This window comes from Lygodium microphyllum, chromosome 2 (genome assembly GCF_053477565.2).
Source record: "Lygodium microphyllum isolate KBCC chromosome 2, Lygodium_microphyllum_v1.1.10, whole genome shotgun sequence".
Classification (NCBI taxonomy): domain Eukaryota; kingdom Viridiplantae; phylum Streptophyta; class Polypodiopsida; order Schizaeales; family Lygodiaceae; genus Lygodium; species Lygodium microphyllum.
Genome location: NC_141136.1, coordinates 156,651,837 through 156,673,788, shown reverse-complemented (window position 1 = coordinate 156,673,788; position 21,952 = coordinate 156,651,837). Strand labels below are relative to the sequence as shown.

The 21,952-nt window shown below is 40.4% G+C and overlaps 1 protein-coding gene across 2 annotated transcripts in view; it reads right to left on the bottom strand.

Annotated features, from left to right (window-relative positions):
• Positions 1-8,307: 8,307 nt before the first annotated feature.
• The window catches only part of HIP1 (HSP70-interacting protein 1), a 52,755-nt gene continuing 39,110 nt past the window's right edge, over positions 8,308-21,952 (bottom strand). For both annotated transcript variants that reach the window (XM_087700182.1, XM_087700190.1), the window contains exon 11: positions 8,308-8,630. In XM_087700182.1, the coding sequence (XP_087556308.1) occupies positions 8,533-8,630 (98 nt within the window). In that variant the 3' untranslated portion in view covers positions 8,308-8,532. The remainder of the gene's footprint in view (positions 8,631-21,952) is intronic.

Here is a 21,952-nt window from a genome sequence, read left to right as displayed (position 1 = left end):
CTAACTAGGAGTGAGATTGATTATTACTTGGACATGGAATTCTATGATGGTAGACTTATGATCTTTATACTTCATGTGGATGAAATGCTTGCTCTAGGAAGCCACTGATGGATATGGATACATCATAGAAAATATTACATGAAAATTTTGCCATGAAGGACTTAAGGAAAGCAATTCATATTCTTAGCAAGTGGTTTGTGTGGGAGAGAGAAAAGAGTATTCTTTGTCTGTCTCAAAAGGAGTATATTCGAAAGGTACTTGAGCATTTCAATATGAAAATTGTAAAGGTTATTAGTATTCCATTTCCTTCATCTTTGAAACTTATCCAAGAGAAAAACACAAAGTTGAATGAGTAGAAGGCTGAAATGGCCAAGGTATAGTATGCATCAACTCTTGGTAGCTTGATGTATGCTATGGTTGCTTATGACGTCCCCACTCTAAGAAATCCTCAGTGGCACAATTTAGTGGTCCATCGATATGATTTTTTAGGTGACACCACTCGATACTCTTTTGAATAATATGAGGTTGGCTGCCTAGACTCTCTCGAGTCCACTTTGCACAATAAATGGAAGGTCTTGGCCGTTTCCACAAGAATCGACCCGAATTTTGGGTTCTAAGTAAACTAAGGTCACCTATTCAGATTAACTAGCATAGTCTTTGAGCATCTACTTGTGCTAGATTATCTAAACCGAAGCCAACCTGTATCACACTTGGTTCAAGGAGACTGAGAAATGAGGGGAGTATGGGTATATTGATACCTCTTCTCATAGGGCAAAGTCTCACTTCATTCCCCTAAAATGATATGGAGTCAAGGTGCTAACTGATTCTATATGGTCAATGTTCCCTATATAATAACACATCAAAATGTAGAGAAGCTCTTGGCTTATTGAGACCACCATGCCTTAGGGCAGATTCGTCAAGAATCTCGCTCTTCCACTTCTCTCAGTTTTGATAGTTTTAGTTATCCACTTACTTAACGCATTTAAGTTATACAAATAAAATTAGCTTTCTTAATTAATCTTCTAAGTCACTGTGTTCATTCATGTAACTTAAGTCACAATACATAAACAATGAAAACAATCCTTTGGAGTACAACTTCTTTATTTATAGAGAATCTTATACAAGTGTTCACCTTTCATCCATATAGAAGAATGACTTGAAGGCCTTTATTTTACTAAGATTTTTTCCCTAACTAGCACCAAGGCCCTTACGAAGTCCATCCTAAGTCATGCAGGGGTTTGGATGGTTCCTAGGAGACTAAGAGTTTACTAGTCAAAGCCCTCATATCCTCAACTCCTATTGTCCAAGTTTCCCCTATGGAGCAACATCTTACCATCAAGGTTGGTGATCCAAATTCTCTGAGGTAGCAAAAACCCATTCCCCTTAGTGTAGGGATCCGTAGCTAGGCTTGGGGGAGGTCTAGCACACTTTCCTTTTATCCTATTGTAAATTTGGTAAATTAGGGTTTTGATCAATTCAATCAAACTTCCTAAGGGCATCACATAAACTTATATGCACTATTTACAAGCATAAGAAATTATTTTTCAAGCAATATTTCTACACCATAAGGAGGCAATCAAAGTAAGGTTTTAACCTAGTAGCAATTCTTTCCAACTTGGTCTCGTCCCGTTTTTGGATTCTCATAGTTTTTCTGGGAATTTTTTCAAGTTTTTATTTTCTCGAAAGGGAGTCATGTCAACTTTTCGGTTGCTTCATGAACTAGGGTTCATACTTCACTTTGTCATGTTAGCAAAGTGAGTCACTTCAAGTATCCTAGCTTCTAATAACTAATTATGCAATTCAATAATTTCTAATGGCTACGTACACAATTTAATAAGTTTGACTTAATTAATAACAATGATATTTTCTCTATTAAAGAGGGTACTTCTACTCAACGAATTTAATGACCTACTTTTAACTATCTTAATTCACTTTTTTCTATGTTTACATGACTCATAAATGCCAAGAAAAATACCATTAAATGTTTACTTCATTTGTAAATGCCAAGAAAAACATTCTTGATGCAATTATTTTGTTGTGGATTTTTTAAATTGATCTTTCTAAATTAAAAATTGATTTATTTTGATGCACTTTATTAATATGCAACTAAAGAAGAGTTTAATTCAATGTATTGTGATGTCATGCAATTTGTATTACCTTTCAAAAATTAAAATCTAATATTTTATTTATGTTTCTAATCCTTAGATTAAATGAACGTTAATTTATGAAGGAACCTAGGATTGTGTTGCGTGAGATGGTGTGTTGTCCATGTTCATGACTGCATTTGTAACTCCCATGCTCCCTACTCCAGTGTATCATCTCTTCAGGGGCCCTCACGAATAAGGTCCTCATACACTAGCCTTCCAAGCTTCGTCGAACTTGAAGATATGATTAGAAACCTTGAGTGGCTAGGTGGATCCCTTGCGAGATGATAGACACCTTTCTAGGGTAGAGAAGGAGCTGTTCCATAGATACTAGAGCAACAGGGTGGTGGACAAAGTTTCTACAAGCTAGAAGTGGTGCTCTTTTATGATATGGTTGTCAATGATGATGACCTCTTCTTACTCTTTTTGTTCTCTCACTCCTCCCTTTTCCTCCTAACTTCTCCTTCTTCTTCTCTTCCTCTCACTCCTCCTCTTTCCTCCTACCTTTTGCTTCTTCTTCTATTTTTCTCACTCATCTTTCCTTCTACCTTTTCTTTCTTCCTCTCTTCTTCTCACCCCTCCTCTTTCCTCCTATCTTCTTCTTCTTCTTCTCTCTCTCTCTCTCTCTCTCTCTCTCTCTCTCTCTCTCTCTCTCTCTCTCTCTCTCTCTCTCTCTCTCTCTCTCTCTCTCTCTCTCTCTCTCTCTCTCTCTCTCTCTCTCTCTCTAACAATAGCAACTGGCCCACAAGAGGACAATTGAAAAGAAGAACTAGTCTTTTGTTAAGCCTTTGGAGAATTGAAAATAAGAACTAGCCTTTGGCTAAGGATTTATGCCTAAGCTAAGGCTAATAATGGTATTATTATCGTGCACTTGATTGGAGTGATTTCTTCGAGTAGACAGGTGATGGCATGGCAGCTTCGACTCCATCAACAAAGTGATTGATGATTATGAAGATCGATTGAGCAGATAGTTGAGATAGGATCAAGGTCAAACATCGCAATCGATGGCATCATCAAGCTCAATCGTACTATCAATCTAATGGCAATTCATAGTCAATTTCATTTCTCTAAGGTTTATGATCTTTATTAATTTCCTCCTAAATCCCCTTTCACATGCAGGGACTATTAAGAGGGCTAGGACATTACATCCTTTTCCCCTTGGAGGAATAAGTTGGATTATAGGACATGTGGGTTAGGACCCATCACTCTTCTACTATGCTACTCTAACGACATACAACATTGAAAGTTCAAAGCTGTATAATGATTACAAGGAAAATGTTAAATAGCCATTTCAAGGTAGTCCTTATTACAAGTATAGGGCATCTTACATCGCACAAAGATCTTTCTAAGATTTCTAATCATCTTCAAGGTTTCAGTGGGCTCTAGTCCTTCATCACAAAAGAAACTAGGGATATTGCTTATATAGGGTGTCTTCATCCATCCAAGTGGCATCCTCTTCAGGATAGTCTATCCGCCGCTGGATGAGATATTCCCTAATGGTTCTGCTTCAGAGGGTATGTTATTTTACCTCAAATATTCTCTCAGGTTGAAGCTCAAGGACTCCTTGGCTTGGCATGACAACTTGTTGATCATCAAGAACATGATCAGGATTGGATACATAACCTTCAGTAGGTCAACATGAAATACATTGTGAACTTTCAAGTGTTCAAGAAGTTGTAACTTGTAAGCATTGAGTCCTAGACACTTAAAAGAATCTTGTATCGCCCACAATATCTTGGGCTTAGCTTCTTAAATTGCATCAAGGATAAAGAACTCTTTTTAGGATGGACACGAACAAAAACCATGCCTCCTTCCTTGAAGGTCTATTTTTGTCTTCTTAGATCAGCATATGCTTTTTATCAATCCTTAGCAACCTAGATATCTTGTCTGATAGCCTTAACTTTTCATCCGTCTCTTCCAATATCTTTTTGGAAACTTCTCCATTTAAGATAGGGTCATAAAATTTCAATGGAGTTAGGCATTCTTACCCATACAAAGCTTGGAATGGGGTCATATGGATACTTTAATGATAGAATGTATTGTAGGCAAACTTCACCAAAGGTAGGTATTGTATCCACCGCTTAGGTTCCTTGCAAGCCGTAAGCTCTAAGTATGTATTCAATGACTTGGTTAACCCATTTGGTTTGCTCAAGTGATTGAGGATAAGATAGTTGGGCTTATCAAGGTTCATACTTATGATAACCCTATAGACTTTTGTACCGAGTCTACCCTCCAAAACGTTTGCACATTGCAAGGAGTTTATGGACATTGGGTGAGGGTAACTGACATGTATTATACCTCATACATTCTCTCATTCTTTTATCCCCCATGCATATTGCCCTTTAAGTGGGAGATTGTTGGGGTAAAGAGCAATGTGGCCAGCCGCACATCTTACTCACTAACCCTAACTATATATATACATACTCATTATTTATTCTTTGAGTGATAAGACAATAAGGTATTGCTTTCAAGAGAGCTATTGGTGGACACAATGTCCTCTGTGTGTGTGTGTGTGTGTGTGTGTGTGTGTGTGTGTGTGTGTGTGTGTGTGTGTGTGCAATCTCCATTCTCCTTGCAACTCCAACAGAACTATGAAGTCCAATTCATTAACCAACTCCCACTTCATGTGATAAAAATAGAAAGTTTAGGGGAGTTAAACAAGATAAGAGTTGGAGCCACCAAGTTGTTTACATAAAACAAGTTGTATTGACAATGATAGAATATTTCTCATGTAAGATATTAAAGCATTCATAATGCATTGTGTTGAGTTTGTTGTGTAAGACCTATATTTTGTAGGTTACAATCACACAATTGATGCTTGCACTCACAAAGTCCAAATACGATTGATTCTAATTGAGGTGAGCCTATGGTATCATCAAGGAGAGGCATATGACTTCATATTAAACCAACTGTGTGGTGAGCGAACTGCCTTGATTAGCCACCCCCTTCCTTTGACAGGCATAGTAAGGTGAATAGTAATTGCCCCAAGCAATTGACACAAGATCTTGAGCCAAGAAGATTGTGCCTATGTTTATTATGGCAACATGACCTGTTTTGAGATATCTTGATTGCAATCCACTTCCTTATGATGATGATAGCGTGACAACGAGCCCCTACTCCGTATATTCACGATGGCAATCCACTCTTCCATTATCATGAGTGCCCTATAATGGCAATTAGTTCTTATGATGGTGATTGTTATGACAATGATCCATCGTTATGATTAGCACTCACAGTTCATGCCATGTATAACACCTGGAGCTACCCTTGTGTAGTTCGCTCCAAAGCCATGGTCATAGAGCCTAAAGTAGTGCCACATCAATGCGGACTACCTTAGAGTGATTCTTTTCTAGGAAAATTCTTCAATCGAACCAATTATTTTCAAGTTCGATCAAGTGATGTGGGCTACTTTAGGGGCAATTTTTTAAAGGGAAATTCTTCAATTAAACCAATTCTTTTCAAGTTTGATTAAGTATCTTATGCCTATATCATGAAGCCTTGAGATGAGATGAATGAACTCAATATAAAGAGACCTAGTCAAGATGGTAGTGGTGTGCCAAGAAATTGATGCGGCGCAAGTCCTTATGCTTTTGTTGAGGCTTAATATAAAGTCTATATGCTTTTCACTGGACGTGGGCAAGATTAAGGCTTATATTAGCCTTAGGTCAAAAAGCTACCGCTAAAATTCTGGCCATCATTCCCTCCGTTGATACATATGTACCTGCTTTACTTGAGCATGGCTCCACCACACGAGAGGCCTTGACATCTCCAACGATGGCCTGTGGAGATGCTGTAACAGCCTCAATAGCTTGTCTTGTCTTGGAGCAAAGGGTACCACAGCTCCGAGCACAATTGGAAGCGTGGGATCGAGCTAGCTACTCCTCAAAATGTCCAGCAATCAGGTGTGTACATGAAGACGTTTGCAGGCATAGCTCATCTTGTGCAACCGGGGGGGGGGGGGGGGGAGTGTTTTGGGGTTTTGGGTTTGTGGAGCACAGCTAACTACTTGAATAGGCGTAGCTTCCAGCCATGTAGGCTCTCTCATGACGACCTGCTCCACCCACGCTTGTATAACCTTGGCCTTCTTTATTTCTTTCTTTCTTTCTTTGGACTAAATGACAGCCTTCCTTTCATTTTCAGGCTCCTACTGCTCGTTCCTTCCTACCCACCACCCGGACTAATGTAGGTTGGCTGCCCAATAAACCCAACCAAGGATGGCTGCCCAATACTAGAAGGCACCCACATGGAATATCCCATACACGTATCCATGTGTCCACTTAACATCATAATTCTCCAATTTCATGATTATATTCATTCTCACATTTGCTTTGACCAATGGAGCTTCTTGTGGGAGTCTATTCCTAGTGTTCTACCCTCATTGTTCTTATGTCATACCCTTGCATAAACTTGGCAATGAAAGAGAGCTCACTTAGAAGAAGCTTGAAAGTTTTAGATCTAACAACACCACAACACATCAAATAGTGTAGATTGTAAACAATGGGGATAGTACCGAGTCTCCTTCATAAATATCTCAAACAAATGCGCTAAAAGATTGATCCTTATCTCTCAATGGTTGTACATCTAAAACTACCTTTCCTCTTAAAGAGCAAATGTATATCTACGAGGAACCAAAGAGAAGACCACCATGACAACATAAGGCTAAAATAACAAGATAAGAATATGGATCTAGATGGACTACACGCAAATGCATGCACACGTGTGTGTGTGTGTGTGTGTGTGTGTGTGTGTGTGTGTGTGTGTGTGTGTGAATTTATGTGGGAAAAAAGCATGACCTAACTCATCTTAGCCATGAACGTGAACTAGTTATATCAAAGAAAACCTCAAATGTTGTAAATCACTTTCTATGTGAAATGGTTTAAGGTAAATTAGAACTATAAACTAACAACTGGCTTGAGAAATAGAGGTGGCTTTAAAAACCTCAAATGCTATAAATCAATTTTTACGTGGAATGGTTTAAGGTGAATTGAAACTTCTATAACCTGACAAGTGGCTTGAGGAATCGAGGTGGCTTAAGTTGGCTTTATTTGAAATGATTCAAAACATCTCAAGATACAAGAATGCAAACTTTTCTAAATAGGTATGAAACTTCTATCACGATGTTAATGTGATGATAGAACTCAACAATATTGCCCAATCAATGTTCATCCAACATTTAAAGGTGATTGTTTATCTCAATCCATGGTATGCCACAAAAAATTCATTACACATCACCCACAAAGTCAACAAGAGAGAGAGAGAGAGAGAGAGAGAGAGTGAGTGTTTGTGTGTGTGTGTGTGTGTGTGTGAGAGAGAGAGAGAGAGAGAGAGAGATAATGTGCACATGCATGCGTGCTTTCCTTGTTTAACTTGGTAAATTTAGACAATGCAAAGCAAAGTTTTTAGTTAAAGTTTTAGAGCTTGGGCTGTCATTATAATTTGGAGGACCCAAAAAAATTCACGCGTTAGACCAACTTTGGTTTTGGCATTCTTATTTTGAACATAAAAATGTGAGAATTCGTCCAACAGATAAAAATTAGTCCTCATCCATAATGTGTTGCCAAGACTCACCATACAATTAGTCAATGCAAAATGCTTCCCTTTCACAATGGCTTTAGATCAATTCCACTAATGAGCCTCTCCGAAAATATTCGACATATTATATGGCATAGTGGCACAATCTTTTGTTATGCAAATTTTGCTAATGCCAAGTTGACAACCACTACATCTTGAGAGCTTTAAATAGCACCCCATTAAATTCCTCTGGGTTGCCCATTCCAAATTACGTGACGAATTCCAATCCTTTTCAGGGGTCTATCGAGTTTCAATGTTAATCGTGTTGACAGAGTGTTAGCCAAGTGTGAGGGTAGGCATGGACTGCTGGGCTGTACGTGCGAAACCGTTTCACACAACTAAGGCCTAACTTTGACGGCTTTCATCCCTGAGTTTGGCTATTTTGCCCATCAAAACAAGTAAAAGATTCTTGTGTCTGCCAAAAAACATGTCTTAAATTTTTCATTACATATAGCATACCTGAATTTGTAGATAGTTTGAGTCTTAATGTAGATAAATGGAAGGTAGTCTTAGTCAAACATGCACACGCTGTACTTGGATGATCCAAGTCCACTGAAGTGTGTTTAAGTAGTATGACAATCCAATGCCTTGATAGGAAAATAGAATTTTTAGACATTGATCATGTCCAACTTAAGAGCCAACTTTCTTTACTCAAGTTCATACATAAAGTGATACCTCAGTAATAATTCAAATTTGTGCTTTAGTTGTTTTTACAAACTACAGACACCCTCAAGACCCAAAACCCAAGATTACAGCAGAGACCAAAATGCCTTTGCTTAACATTGAATGGTTCTGTTTGATAAAACTATGTCCAGCATTATTTAGAACCTGTAAATTTGCTCATCATCTTGGCTATGATAGGTGCAACCTTTGGATTACCCTGATGCTTTGCCAGGTTGGCAGGATTCTTCATGACTGCACAGACAATGGAAACCATTAAACACCCCTTCCACAAAACCCAACACAAACCACCCCCCCCCCCCCCCCAAGGCGCCTGCATTTGTTAGAGCTAGAAGGCCATTGGACAATTATGGATTTTATTTATCTCCACGAAATGTTTAAGACACCACTGGCTGTAGCCATTGCTACAAAGGTGTAACTGAGGTTTTCATTCTACTGATAACCTAGACAAATCCTCAAAAATAATAAGCACAAAAATCTTCTACTAACATTGATTGTACAAGCTAATGTTTTGAAATACACCTCAAGTTCTTAAAGAGGTTGTAGAAATGAACTGCACATTAACCAAACTGAACAAATAAAATCATTTGTTATATATGCCAGACTCAGAGGACTTCTCATACATGAGAGACCCTCGTACTCAAGGACCATAATGCCTGAAAACAAAACATGCCACTTCCCACCTCCATCTGGACCAGTCAATAAGGCTGCAGGAAGTACACATCATCGACGTGGGCCCACACAAGGCCTTTAGATCTCCTCAAGAAACAGTGGTCACAGTCAGAAAAGCACTTCGGCTGCTCATAGCATTATAATCTAAACAAGATGTCTCAGTGGCCTATCCCTGAAGAGGCTTGCCTGCTTTGTGCAAAATAGCTGAGCACACCATGCTCCTTGCATGAATCTATCTATTCTGTCATCCATCCAACTACAAACGCAGGCCTTTCTATGTACCACCTTTAAGCACTGTCCCAGAGCAGCTTAGAAGTCCTCAATGGGTAAGAACAGTGATATGGGGCCCCCTCTCTTAGCAGAACCATAACCGTATTGAATACTAAATGTCTCAATAGACTACAGTATGTTGGTATTGTGAAAAAGAGAGCTACTATTGATGCATGTGGCTGACAAGTAGTAGGCAACAAGGAGGAGTATTTGTGCAATAAATACAGTCACCAATGGAAGTAGATATTCTTAAATTGAATGCCTACTTCAGTAATTACTAACTGGTCATATGCAAACTAAACTATATTAAGGAATAGAGGTTTTAATTCAAGCTTGGATAACCTAGAAAAGTTTTCTTACAAATGGTGAGCACAAAATCTTCTACTAACATCAATTATACAAGCTCATGTTTTGGAAACACACCAAGTTCTTCAGAGTTGTAGAAGTGAGCTGCATGTTAAACAAATTGAACAAATGAGATCATGTCATGAGGACATGTATTTTTGAAACCTCACTTAACATGTGGATTAATTTTTAATCACATGATTAAGTAAATGTTGCACATGTGAGGTGCAACTGGGGTTTAAGTAAATTTACGAGCCCGGGACCCGAAGAAGACATGGGATGTCAAAGGCAAAAGTTGCTATATGTTATGTTGCACAAGCACTTGGTGGTATCTAGTGCCAGTTGTTGGCCTAGGTCATCCATTCGGTCATAAGTGTCAGTTGGTGACACTAGAGAAGTGGCATTAATGGTACCTAACGCTAATCTGATCGTCAAAGATGGCACAGAGACACTCGGGAATGGAAGTTGCCTAGCCAATTTAATTATTGGCCAGTCTGATTATTTGTTAGGGCACCAAAATAATTATTAGATTAATTTTCAATATTTAAAGACTGAAAATTAATATTTAATTATAAAAATTTCTGGAAAAACCATTTGGGAAGGCTGCCACTTGTCAAAAATGCCCATGCAAAACTGAAAAACGTCTTTAGAGGCTAGAGAGAGGCATTTTTATAAATTCAGCCTGCAAAAGAGAGGCTAGAGAGAGGCTGTGGTCTAATTTGCAGCCATTGGAGAACCTTTTGAGGCAGCCAAGGGCAAGAGAAGGCCAATCACTAGCAGGTGACAGCATCTACAGGCTGTTGAGATGGGGCAACAACAATAAATGATTGATTTTCTTCAGTTCTTTGCATCTACAAGTTGTCATGGCAAGGCAACAGCTACATTTGATTGATTTTCAATCATTCTTCGCGACAAAACTCTGAATTTTCTCTCTCTACAGCTTTTTCTCTCATCTCCCAGCCATTTCGCAGCCTTACTCCGAAGATCTCAGCATTTGGACCCTTGGAGGCTGAGAAATTGCAAATTTCTCTACTGTAAACCCTAATTTACAGCAGAAATCAGGGTTCAGCAGCAACCTCAGGAAGCATGCCAAAAATTGGAAGCTCCAAGACTTGGATTTTTCAAGGCTGAAGGTGAATTTCAGCTAAATTCAGGTGGAGGACTAGTCAGCCATTGAATTTGGGGCATTTCCATCGTCCACGAAGTGAGTGAAGACCAATTAAGTGCCCGAATCAAGGGGCAAAATAGATTGAAGACTTGCTAGTCACTTTGGACACCAAGGGGACTTGAAATACCGAAAGGGATTAGGAGAATCCCATTGTAAATCAACTAAATCAACTTCTTCTTCAATAAAGCTAAAGAAATACCGAAAGGAACACCAATTTTGGGGCCAATTGGGTGTATATTGTCCAAGATCAATAGGTAAATTTATATTTTCAAATTTGCATTAATTGTTTGCTGTTGTAATTAAGTTGTAATCAGGGATTTACCACCCATCCACGGAAGAAAGGCTAGTTACAGACCACTTATCATATCTGCCAGTCTCGACTTCTATATAAGAGACACTCTTACTTGAGGACTATAATGCTTAAAACAAAAACTAGCAATCATTGTCTCCATCTAGTGGACCAAAAAATAAGGTTACAAGAACTACATATGATAGACATGAGCCCACACAAACCCTTTAGACTGACTTCCCAAGAGACAGAGGTCATCATACAGTCGGAAAAACACTAAACAAGATGTCTCACTGACCTGTACCTAAAGAAGTTTGCCTGCTTTATTCAAGACAGCTGACTACCACACCACCAAACTCCCTTACATACACCTATCCATTCTGTCATCACTCCACTACTAACACAAATCTTCTATCATATTGCCTTTAAGCACTATGTCCCAAAGCAGCTTATGAGGCCTCAAAGGGTGATACAAGACACCCTATCTTAGCAAGATCGTAATCCTCTAGGCTACTAATGGTGTTGGAAAAAGAAAGTGCTACTATTAGCACACAGCTGACGACTAGTAGGCAACAAGATGGAAGAGAATTTGTCCCCTGAATACAATGGAAATAAAAATCCTTGAACATCGACTTCAATGGTTACTAACTAGCCATATGCATACTAAATTTTATCAAAGAATTACCTATGCATACTACGTAGCATGCATGAGATGTCTATGGCAAGACAAGTATACCGTATCTATCTACTTGTTAGTTTATTCATGAGATTAAATCATGTAATATATTTAGAGATGTTTTATTTATTTAGTATAAGTTATTTATCCTTTAAATATATAAGTTAACGTAGATGTGCTCAAGCCTCAAGCTCTTTGCAAGCACAATTTAAAGTGTGCCTCATGAGAGGGACTTGGAGAAGGAGCAAATCTTTAAAGATCGTTATTTGGAGCTCGAGGAGATAGACCGGCGGGTCTCCCGCACTCATGCATGCCGACATGTCAATGTTCGCCCTTGCGCAACTAGTGGTGGAGCTTCTACTTTGACATTGACACCGGCTACCCATGGTGTTCCTAAGGCCCTTAGGTGCTATACAAGGTGTGGGGGTGGCTCAAGAGGCACTCCTAGTGCAACACATGAGGATACATCTATCACTACCTCTTGTGTAGAGCTTAGAGAGCCCAAAAATGAGCAGGAGAGCAACGTACTTAGTGAGGGTGATTTTGTTAAGGGTCATGATGACTCCTGAAGTGCCAGCAAGGATACTTCTAGTTTTGATGGCGAGAGTGATGTGAGTACTTAGACTCTAAAGCCTATGTCATATGAAATTGATTATTTTTATCACATGATCCATTTTTGTATACCTTTATTGTATGAGATTGCCACTTGACTCATAGTAAAGTTCTTGGTTTACCATTTCATACTATACTCTTGCGTCTTGAGTCTTATTTGCTCTCTTTTGCCGTTCCTTTTGAGTAATTATGTTTTAAGTCCAAGCATTAAGTATAGACTATGAATTATATGTAAAAAAAACTTTAATCGGATGTAGCATCAAAGGTAGGTCTAAGATTTATTAGTCTGATTAGTATTGTGCCAGTATTGGATGATACTAATTGGATGCCAGAGGATGTGACAACCTTGTTATGGATGAGTGGATTCTCCCCAATTAGAGTTCGCTTATGGGATACATACACTCTCTAGAAACACGTTTCTTTAATGAAAGTTTGGTAATTTACATGTTTTAGGGCCATAAGAAAGAGCCAATCAGTTTATTGTAAAGGGGGGTAGTTATTAACACCTACTTAAGAAAAACTTAAGGCTTTAGAGCAAAAGAATGAAGAAGACTTAGAACAAAGGGTACAAGAGTGCATAGCACAAACCTTGAAAGATAACAAATGGCATGAAAAAGGGTTTGCTTCTATATGAAAGACCTCAAAAATAGTCAAAATCAAAATGTTCTTAATAAAATATGGCACAAAAGGCAAATCTTACTTAATCTGAACTATCATTCAGATTCAAGTTGGTTTGCTGAGGACGATTGTAAAGTTATTAAATGACTTGCCTGCCGCATGTCAATCAAAACATTACAGATCTCCGCAACAAAACAAACATAATTTCTTTAAAGGCCACTACAAGCAACGGAAAGCACCCAAAAAGGTCAAAACAAGGAACCAGAGCATGTCATAAAAGATACTAAAGCTAATAATCATTATTCCCTTGACATGCCAGTTTCCTACCTTGGAGTGCGTGTCAAGCAAAAGCCTCAAATTTGTTTTTGAAATTTCAAAGAATTTGAAGAAATCTATACTTTATAGCTTGAATTTTAGTAGAAATGTCACCTCGGGAGGTGTGGCAATAGTGAGCGACAATTGGAATCTAACTCATGATGCATGTCGGAGCCTCTAGGCTAAACAGCCTCAAATTTCTTGCACAAATCAGGTAGAAATTGGACAAAGTCATCGGACATCGATTTGCAGGTTGCGAGAGAAATCAAGCAAAACCTCCAATTTTGGGATGCCTCAAGATATGTGCGTGGAGCTTGATACCTTCAGGAGGCAAAATTGAGCTGAACAAGCAGCCGAACTGGCAACAAACGTGGATAATGCAGCCACAGTCAAGCGCAGAAGGCGGCACTGTAAAGACATGGATCTAGAACATGGCTTGAGGCAGAAGCTATGGAGGTTGGAAGAGAAAGAGTGAGTTCATGAAGACACTAACATGACTGACTGTTACACAAGTGAATTAGGTTCCAAGATGGAAGCTTGGACTCATAAACACAATCTTGTGTATAGACAAACAATGACACAGAGACTTTACTGAAGGACAAAAGTACTATGGCATTGCATTAGTAAAGAGAGCAAGTACAATGCTTTATAGGAAACTGGATGGTAGCACTTCTCCTATTGTGCTTATGGGATTCTAGTCCTGAGCCCACACTGCTCTATAAAGAGGCTAAGTAGGTGTGATTGCAAAAATCTCAACGCCCCTCCTCAATCATAACTAGAAGTACAAAGTGTATAGAGGTTTTAGTGAGAGCAACACCTGCAAAGTGTGGGCACACCATAAACATGGCAAAACACCAGAGGTTGTCGCAGAAAAGGCTAAGTGTGGATACCACAAACATGGTGGACATCCAGAGGCTGTAACAAGGGCCTCACAAAGTGTACAGAGGCTGTAATACAAGCCTACATGAGAAGTTTACAAGCGTATGATAGAGGCATTTTGAGCTAGTAGTGCAAAGCTAAAAAAGTCTATCAGAATAGTGAGAATAGAAGGACTGATGAGGCTTGTCCTTCTGATCATGGTGGTCTTCTTCTTCTTCTTCTTCCTCCTTTGCTCCATGGTCTTCTTCTTCTTTCACTGTAGCAAGATATGCCTTCTGGGACCTCTTTCTGGAATGGCAGAACTTTTCAATGTGTCTGGTCCTTTTGCAAAAATCAGAAAATAGCTGGTCCTTCTTGCCTTTGTACTTATTGCAACATATAACATTTGTTCATCTCTAGAGGTGTTTGGTTCTTCTTTAGATTTCAGCTTCTTTTCCTCCTCTAGCAGTAATGCCTGAATATCAACAAGCTTAGGATTTGGCATATTAATTAAGGTGGTTGATACATTATTATATTCAGGAGACAAACTTTTAAGCAAAACACCAATACTAATATCGTCATCCATTTTCAAATTTATTCCTGCAAGTTGAGTTAGAAGTCCTTCCATGTAATTTAAATGTGTAGCAAGAGGTGTGTTGGACTTCATGTCAAGCCCGAAGAATTCAATCAAGAGACCATACTTTGATGACTTAAGACTGTGCACCAAACAAAGTGTAAAGTCTCTTCCATGTATCATGTGAAGTATCATATCCACATGGTGGATATAGCTGTCATCTAGCTCCAGTTTGATAATGGCCTGAGCCTTATCATCATTCTTTTGCCAAATGACTGCAAGGTCCGCATCATGAGGCTCCTTCTCTATGCCACTGGTGATGGCTCAAAGACCCTTCTTCATTAGGATGAACTTGATGCGGATCTACCAAGTGTGAAGCCCAACCCCTTTGAAGCAAACTGTCGGAGAGGCCTTGCCCATGCTGGAGTTAGAGGATCAGTATCAAATCAGCTTCAAAATTCTCAGATTTCAGCAACAAAAGACTTGATCTTGAGTATACTTGATAAGCACAAGTGCCAAAAGACACTAGATGAATAGTATCAAGAGATACTAATGCTTGTGGCTCGAAGCTTGAGACCTTCAGAATGACCTTCAGAATCTCTCCTCCTTGATTTGAAGCTGAACAAAGTGCTCGACAACTTTAGATTCAATGGATCAGAGTGGCAAAGGCTTGGTTTGAGTGTCAGGAGAGAGAAAATAACGGAAAGATAAGCTTTGGGTTCTTGGCTATGGCAGTCATAGTTAGGGTTTGTTGGGCAGCCTAGTTTTTCATAGATTGCAAGAGCTGTAGTGCATCATTTCCAAAACTTTTTTTATAGAAATGAAGCTTACTTCATGGACTATCCATGCCCTATGATGGCACCCTGAATCGTAGTGTGTACAAAGAACGAGATGAGTACGAAGAGGGCGAGCGCAATTCTAAGCAACAAGCCGAAAAATTCACAATGTTGGGCCATATACAGCCTAATGTCGAGGTCACAGGTGACAAGAAGAAGCACCCTGATGTGGGGAACAAGTCCTCGAAAGGAAGCATGAGATACTCCCTGGATGTGGAGATATAAGAGCTCCAAGCAGGGTTGGTACTGCTTGGCTATGGCTGCCATGGAAGGTTGGTGAAGATAGAGTAAGAAAATGAACTCATTGGTTGGACTTGAGCTGAGTAGAGTTGGAGAGAGGTTGAAAGGGGGGTTTATTGATCTAAACTGATGTATGCCATGCTCACCATGGCTCTAATACCATGTAAAAACATGGATCTAGCACATGGCTTGAGGCAAAAGCTATGGATGTTGGAAGAGAAAGAGTCAGTTCATGAAGACACTGACATGACTGACTGTTACACAAGTAAATTAGGTTCCAAGATGGAAGTTTGGACTCGTAAACAAAATTTTGTGTATAGATTGACAATGACACAGAGACTTTACTGAAGGACAAAAGTACTATGACATTGTATTAGCAAAGAGAGTAAGTACAATGCTTTATAGAAAACTGGATGGTAGCACTTTTTCTATTGCGCTTATGGGATTCTAGTCCTGAGCCCACACTGCTCCATACAAAGAGACTAAGTAGGTGTGATTGCAGAAATCTCAACAAGCACTACCTAGTTGGGTGGTGATGGCTAATGCTGATAGCTAGCGGTGGTAGCATCACAAGGTGATAGCTAGCGGCAGCACCACGACAGGGTGGCAATGGCTGGCTTGGAGCAATGCAGAGCAGATGGGGTGATATTCATGCTTGCACACACTGGGGTGTTGGCGTAGAAGGTGCGTCTACAAGAGGCAAGCGTCAAGCAGGAAGCAGAAGGTGGCTACGAGCAGGGAGCAAAGAGCAAAGCTGCCTAGGCGTGCACCTTGTAGTCAGGGCTGTGGTGGTGGCAACAGACTTGGAGGCAATGGCAGCGTCGGACAGACGGGCAAAAGGTAGCATTGCTGTCAGGCAGCACTGGCAAGAGGCTCACTGAAAAATGTGGAGTGCAATTGGTGGCTAGGTGGCAGAACTGGTAGACTTGGTCACTGTTGTACAACAGTTAAGCTTTGAACAGTTGCGCCCTTTCTCGAATGAACAAATGCTGGTGGCGGCAAGACCTTGTGCAAAGCGGCACCGATGGCGGTGGCTGATTGGAACCTGCCGAGTAGCTACTGTGATACCAAATGTGAGAAAATCAAAATCAGCTATGGAGGAGAGAGAAACAAGGAAATGATACTGAGCAAGCTGAAGCAAGAGAGTAGAGTGTCCTTGCTGAACTGAAAAGATAGAGTGAAGATACAACCTAAGTAAGGTCAAGGGTTGACCTAACCAGCCCTCCACCAATTGACTATAGTTAAGCTAGCTAACTCTAGTCCCTAGTGTCACTACTTTTAAATGTGCGGACACTAGGTACACACACTAAAGTGACACTTACTAGAGTGTCCACACCACACAAATTACATGGGCACTTGCCTAGAACCGATAAATTCTAATAATGTACTTAGCCACCTGCAACCATATTGATGATGAAGTAAAGGGGTGTAGAGGTATGTACCGTCATTGGAGACAACTGAGAATTCGATCGGAGTAATGTGATCAGTAGTACATTGCAAAATGAGATGCATAGATGAATGCTACATGATGAGAATGCACATGCAGTAAGGTGCCACTTGGACAATGTTCCTCAAGGGTGAAATCATTCACTTGCTCAAGTGCCCTTTTATAAAGATGATAATGATCGCAATGCAAAGGGTGAGTACACACAGAGATTAGGACGATCTCAAGGGCAATACCGAAACATGCAAGTATCTAGTGAAAGGTATGAGCCTCCTCTCAACCATAGATGTAGATGCTGAAGAATGAAAAACTTCATATTGATTTTCATATAGTGTCAAGAACCATGAAGAAAGATTAAGATGAAGCACCCCAATTGAAACAACTAGGGAGAAGTTGTCGTGGTAGCATCGAGAGATTCTTGAAGATCCACCTCGAAAGGGAAAGCCGTCATGTTGGTAGAAGAGCAAGTCTCAAAGTAAGATAGAACCACAAAGGAATGGCTAGCAACCCATGGCTCTCGCCTAGGAAGTACTGGTACAAGCCTGTATGTTAGCCTTTTATTGAAATACAAAACCCACCATGTACGTACTAAAGAAGATTAGAACTTGTGTATGCTTCAATGCTAAACAAAAGAAAAGTAAATGAAGCTAGAATTAACAAGTAACAAAGTAAAGAAATGTGTGGATGCAATAGAAAAATGAAAGAAAATCCTAAAGTGAAGTAGTGTAAGGACAAATTAGCCTATGGGTTTGACTCATAAGCCTAATGAACTATGAGTACTAAGTAATGCTAGACTAGCCTAGAGTACCCGAAGGGACCTAGAAGGTGCTAGCCTAAGGCTGTTGTCACGATTGTGCATGTTCATTCCCTGTCAATGAAACTCATGGCAAGGTGGAGAAGAACTAGGGTGTATTAGGAGACCTCGAAATGGTGGTTAAAAGTACATGTGAGAAAATTTGAATATAATGGGTTTAGCACATCAATCACCCAAACCTTCATGAGTCCTATAAGGTTGGGGCAGAGAGGGCTGCTCATATGCAACTTTATCCAATGGGATGCCATTGAGGTGGCTGATGTAATATCCCGTCGCCGTTATGAGGACTCCCCCCCCTTTTTTAAGGAATCAAAACAAAAAAATTTTACATCGACCCCTCCTCCCCTTGTCAGCGCTGCCAGCTGGCGGAGGGAGGGGGAGATGAACTAGGAGTCGACGTAGGTGAGGGAAAAGGAGTCGACGTGGCGGATAGAGGAGGCCGAAGATCACGAAGACAACGATTGAGATGGGGTAAGAGCACACGTGTGCCACCTCCAAACCTCCACTATCTCTTCTTCTCCTCCACAAACTATTGCATGATGGAAGGCCGTTTTGGCCACGCCTGAATGGAGAGAAAGGAAGGGAGCCTCGTGTCACACACCCCCCCCCCCCCCCCCCCAAATTATTACCCACCGTATCCCTTATAAATTCCTCCCCCCCCCCAAAAAGCAGTAACAGGCCATTCTTCTTTACCCTCCTGCTGCTAAGCTTAAGCGCGAGAGAGAGAGAGAGAGAGAGAGAGAGAGAGAGAGAGGAGAGGGAAGGGAAACCTAGAGAGAGAGAGAGAGAGAGAGAGAGAGAGGCCCAAGGACAATTCCTTTCTTGGGCGAAGGCTCGAGTACCCTCTCTCCCCATCGTGAGTCCACGTAACCTCTCCATCAATTGCTTCTAGTTGACAAGGAGATCGCGGAAGTCAAGACAAGGCGTAGGGAACTCTGGCATCAAGGAGTCCTCCGAGAGGGGTGAAGGACGCATCCCAAGCTCCGAAATGGCCCCAAAGCGTAAACTCTCCCAAGTAACTAGAAAAGCCGCAACTTCGGAAGGAGAATTGGGTAAAGATGCCGCCATCAACACGAATGGGTTATCGGGCATAAACACTAATTCGACACTCCAAAACCAGGTACCGCTACCATGTCTAATATTTTGAACCAAACATTTAAGCATGGACATCATTAGAAAGAAGTCACGCAACGCGCATAACTTAAAAGGTAGTTAAAAAGGTTTAACCACCATGAATTGCAGCGAATAGATTGAGTATCTATGGGTTGTTGAAGTAATTAAGCCAAGTATTAGGTTCGAACTTTCGCAAATGCATCATAGATTGTTGGTAAACATAAATATTATGTATAGCTGAATTGCATCTTGTAGACCAATGGAGCAAATTAACTCGCATTTACAATGAGCTGATGCACACTCGCACTTAAATACTTAGGTCATGCCTTATGAATTGCATAAGTGCACTAGAAGGAATTTTCATAAATGGAGACCCGCATCGCATCATCAACTCACGAAAAACTTGCATGGCATCATGGATGGCCTCAGTTGCACCATATAATAGGGATGCATCTAAAAAGGTAGATTTCAGATGCGCATGTGAAATGTTAAGCTTAATTGCAAGGGCCGGTTTGGTAAATGAAATCCTGCATGATAAGTAAAGCCAAGATTTAGTTCGACTCAACTAGAACTTTAGTCACAAATAGGTCAAGTTGTCCTTACAACCATATTTTGACTTAGAGTCAACATGCTCTTTGGTCTCTATCCCAATAACGAGCCGCGATGGGTCCAAAACACTCTTGGATATATCATTTTTAAAATATATCTCGAAGCTAACACAAGTAAACTCGAATGGCGTATCCACAAGAAGAACGGCTATTCGCCACGTTGCATTCGATGTTTGAAACTATTTAAGGATTGTAAATGGGCTTAGTTTATGCTTGACTTGCGAGAGGAATGAACACAAGTTCCTGCTATTTTGAGGGAAGAAAACCCTAGGGTAAACTTAGAACCCCAAAAACCTCTAAGGCGGGAAAATGGTTACTAACTAACCAATTGAAGTCCTAGATTGGGACCTTAAGATAAGAACCAAAGGTTAGTAACTTACGGAAGCTACCATCCGAAACTATAACATAATTGCTCATCCCTATTACATAGGAGTGAAGTCGGAAAGAGGGTATTCTTTGTCCCTCAGAGGATAATGGGAACTGACACCCAAGCAAAAAGACCCAAGAAGGGTAACGCTAGGCGTTCAAAGATGGGAACTCCACCTTAGCAGATGTCCTAAGCACTCGCCTTCATTGTTGTTTATACTTGTAAATCTAGATTCAATGTCTGTGAAAGGAATGTATGACCCAAGCTCACAAAAGAAATTTGAATAATGAATCAAGTTGAATTCATGGAGGGCGCTCTAAGCTACCCCCAACTAGCTGCCAACCATAGCCAAGGGGGTTCCAAATAACGTGACGGGAACATGGACCAAACCCGCCACAAGAGGTCTCTCCGTGGGTTAGTTTGAATGTAGGAGGACGCTTGGATGCTAGGGAAGGCTCTTGCTGTAAATTCCCTGTCTCCGAGTCCTACTCAAACGATCTATGTGACTCGAAATAGATTCTCGAGGCCTTGTTACTAGTGCAAGGGTGGAAACTCGGAAGAGATAAGATGCATCCTCATGGATTGCAGGAAACGTCCTTTTTGGACAAGAATTGTATCTCAGTTAAAATGTTAATATAAAGTTTGTTTCCAAGGAACCTGTTTGAACTGTTTTTATGTCCCGTAAGTTACGTGAACAAACCCTGTTTCCTAAAAGGCTTAATTAAGAAAGCTGATTTTAAATATCACACGTAAATGTAATAGGACCTAATTAGATAACTAAATAACACCTATTGAGGGAAGCAAGTGGATGAAACCCCCGACGGGTCCGTCCTACAAAAGGGTGGTCCTAGAAGGTTGGGAGGCTTCTCACAAGGTTCTACAATCGTATGATCTTTGGGTGATAGTAAGCTAGAACCCGATTTATGCCATTTTAGGATACCGGAATGGGACTATGCCCTACGGGCCCTACAGGCAGAGACGTTGAGGGGTGCATCCCTCTCGTTTCCCATTCTCTTAGAACCAAGTGCGGAAAGGATCTTCTTCGGCTTGGGTATCTCTGCATAAAGTAAAATGTCCAGGATCCTTGGCCACTAGGAATCCAGATTTCAAGTCAATCCTAGTGGATTCAGCCGCAAACGTTCCATTGCAAGGCACACTCGGAAAACCCTAGACGACAAACCTCGAAACATTCCATGGGAGTGCCGAGCAGTAATGCTTAGATTCATTTTTCGATGAACCGCTAAACACATGCCTAGACAACCATGGGGCACATTACAGCTAAGTAATAGAAGTAGGATCAATAGATGCGACAGCTAGACAAGGACCCCCTTTGGACTCTGTAGGAATACGCCACCGGTGGATGCAGTCACAACTTGTGAATTTTTAGATGAGATATCTTGGGCCTTAGTATGACACTCCTCATTTGCATAGCCTAAGCCTTGGTAGTGTGTGCAAAACCTATTCTACTTGGGAGTTGTTGCCACATGGATTTAGGTTCTTTGGTTTCTTTGATTCTCTCTAGGGAAGGATACGACCCTTATCTTGGGTTGCCTTTTCATCTTAAGAGTTCTAGCCACCTCCAAATGTTCCCTTCGAAGAAGAGGATACAAAAGAACCTTTTGAATATCAAAATCAAAAAGATGTCTTATTGTGGACTTGATCATATAGTTGTGCGTCATGCAAGAACTGACATTTGACCTTATAGAAGGTTAGCCTTTGAGATAATTAAATGACTTG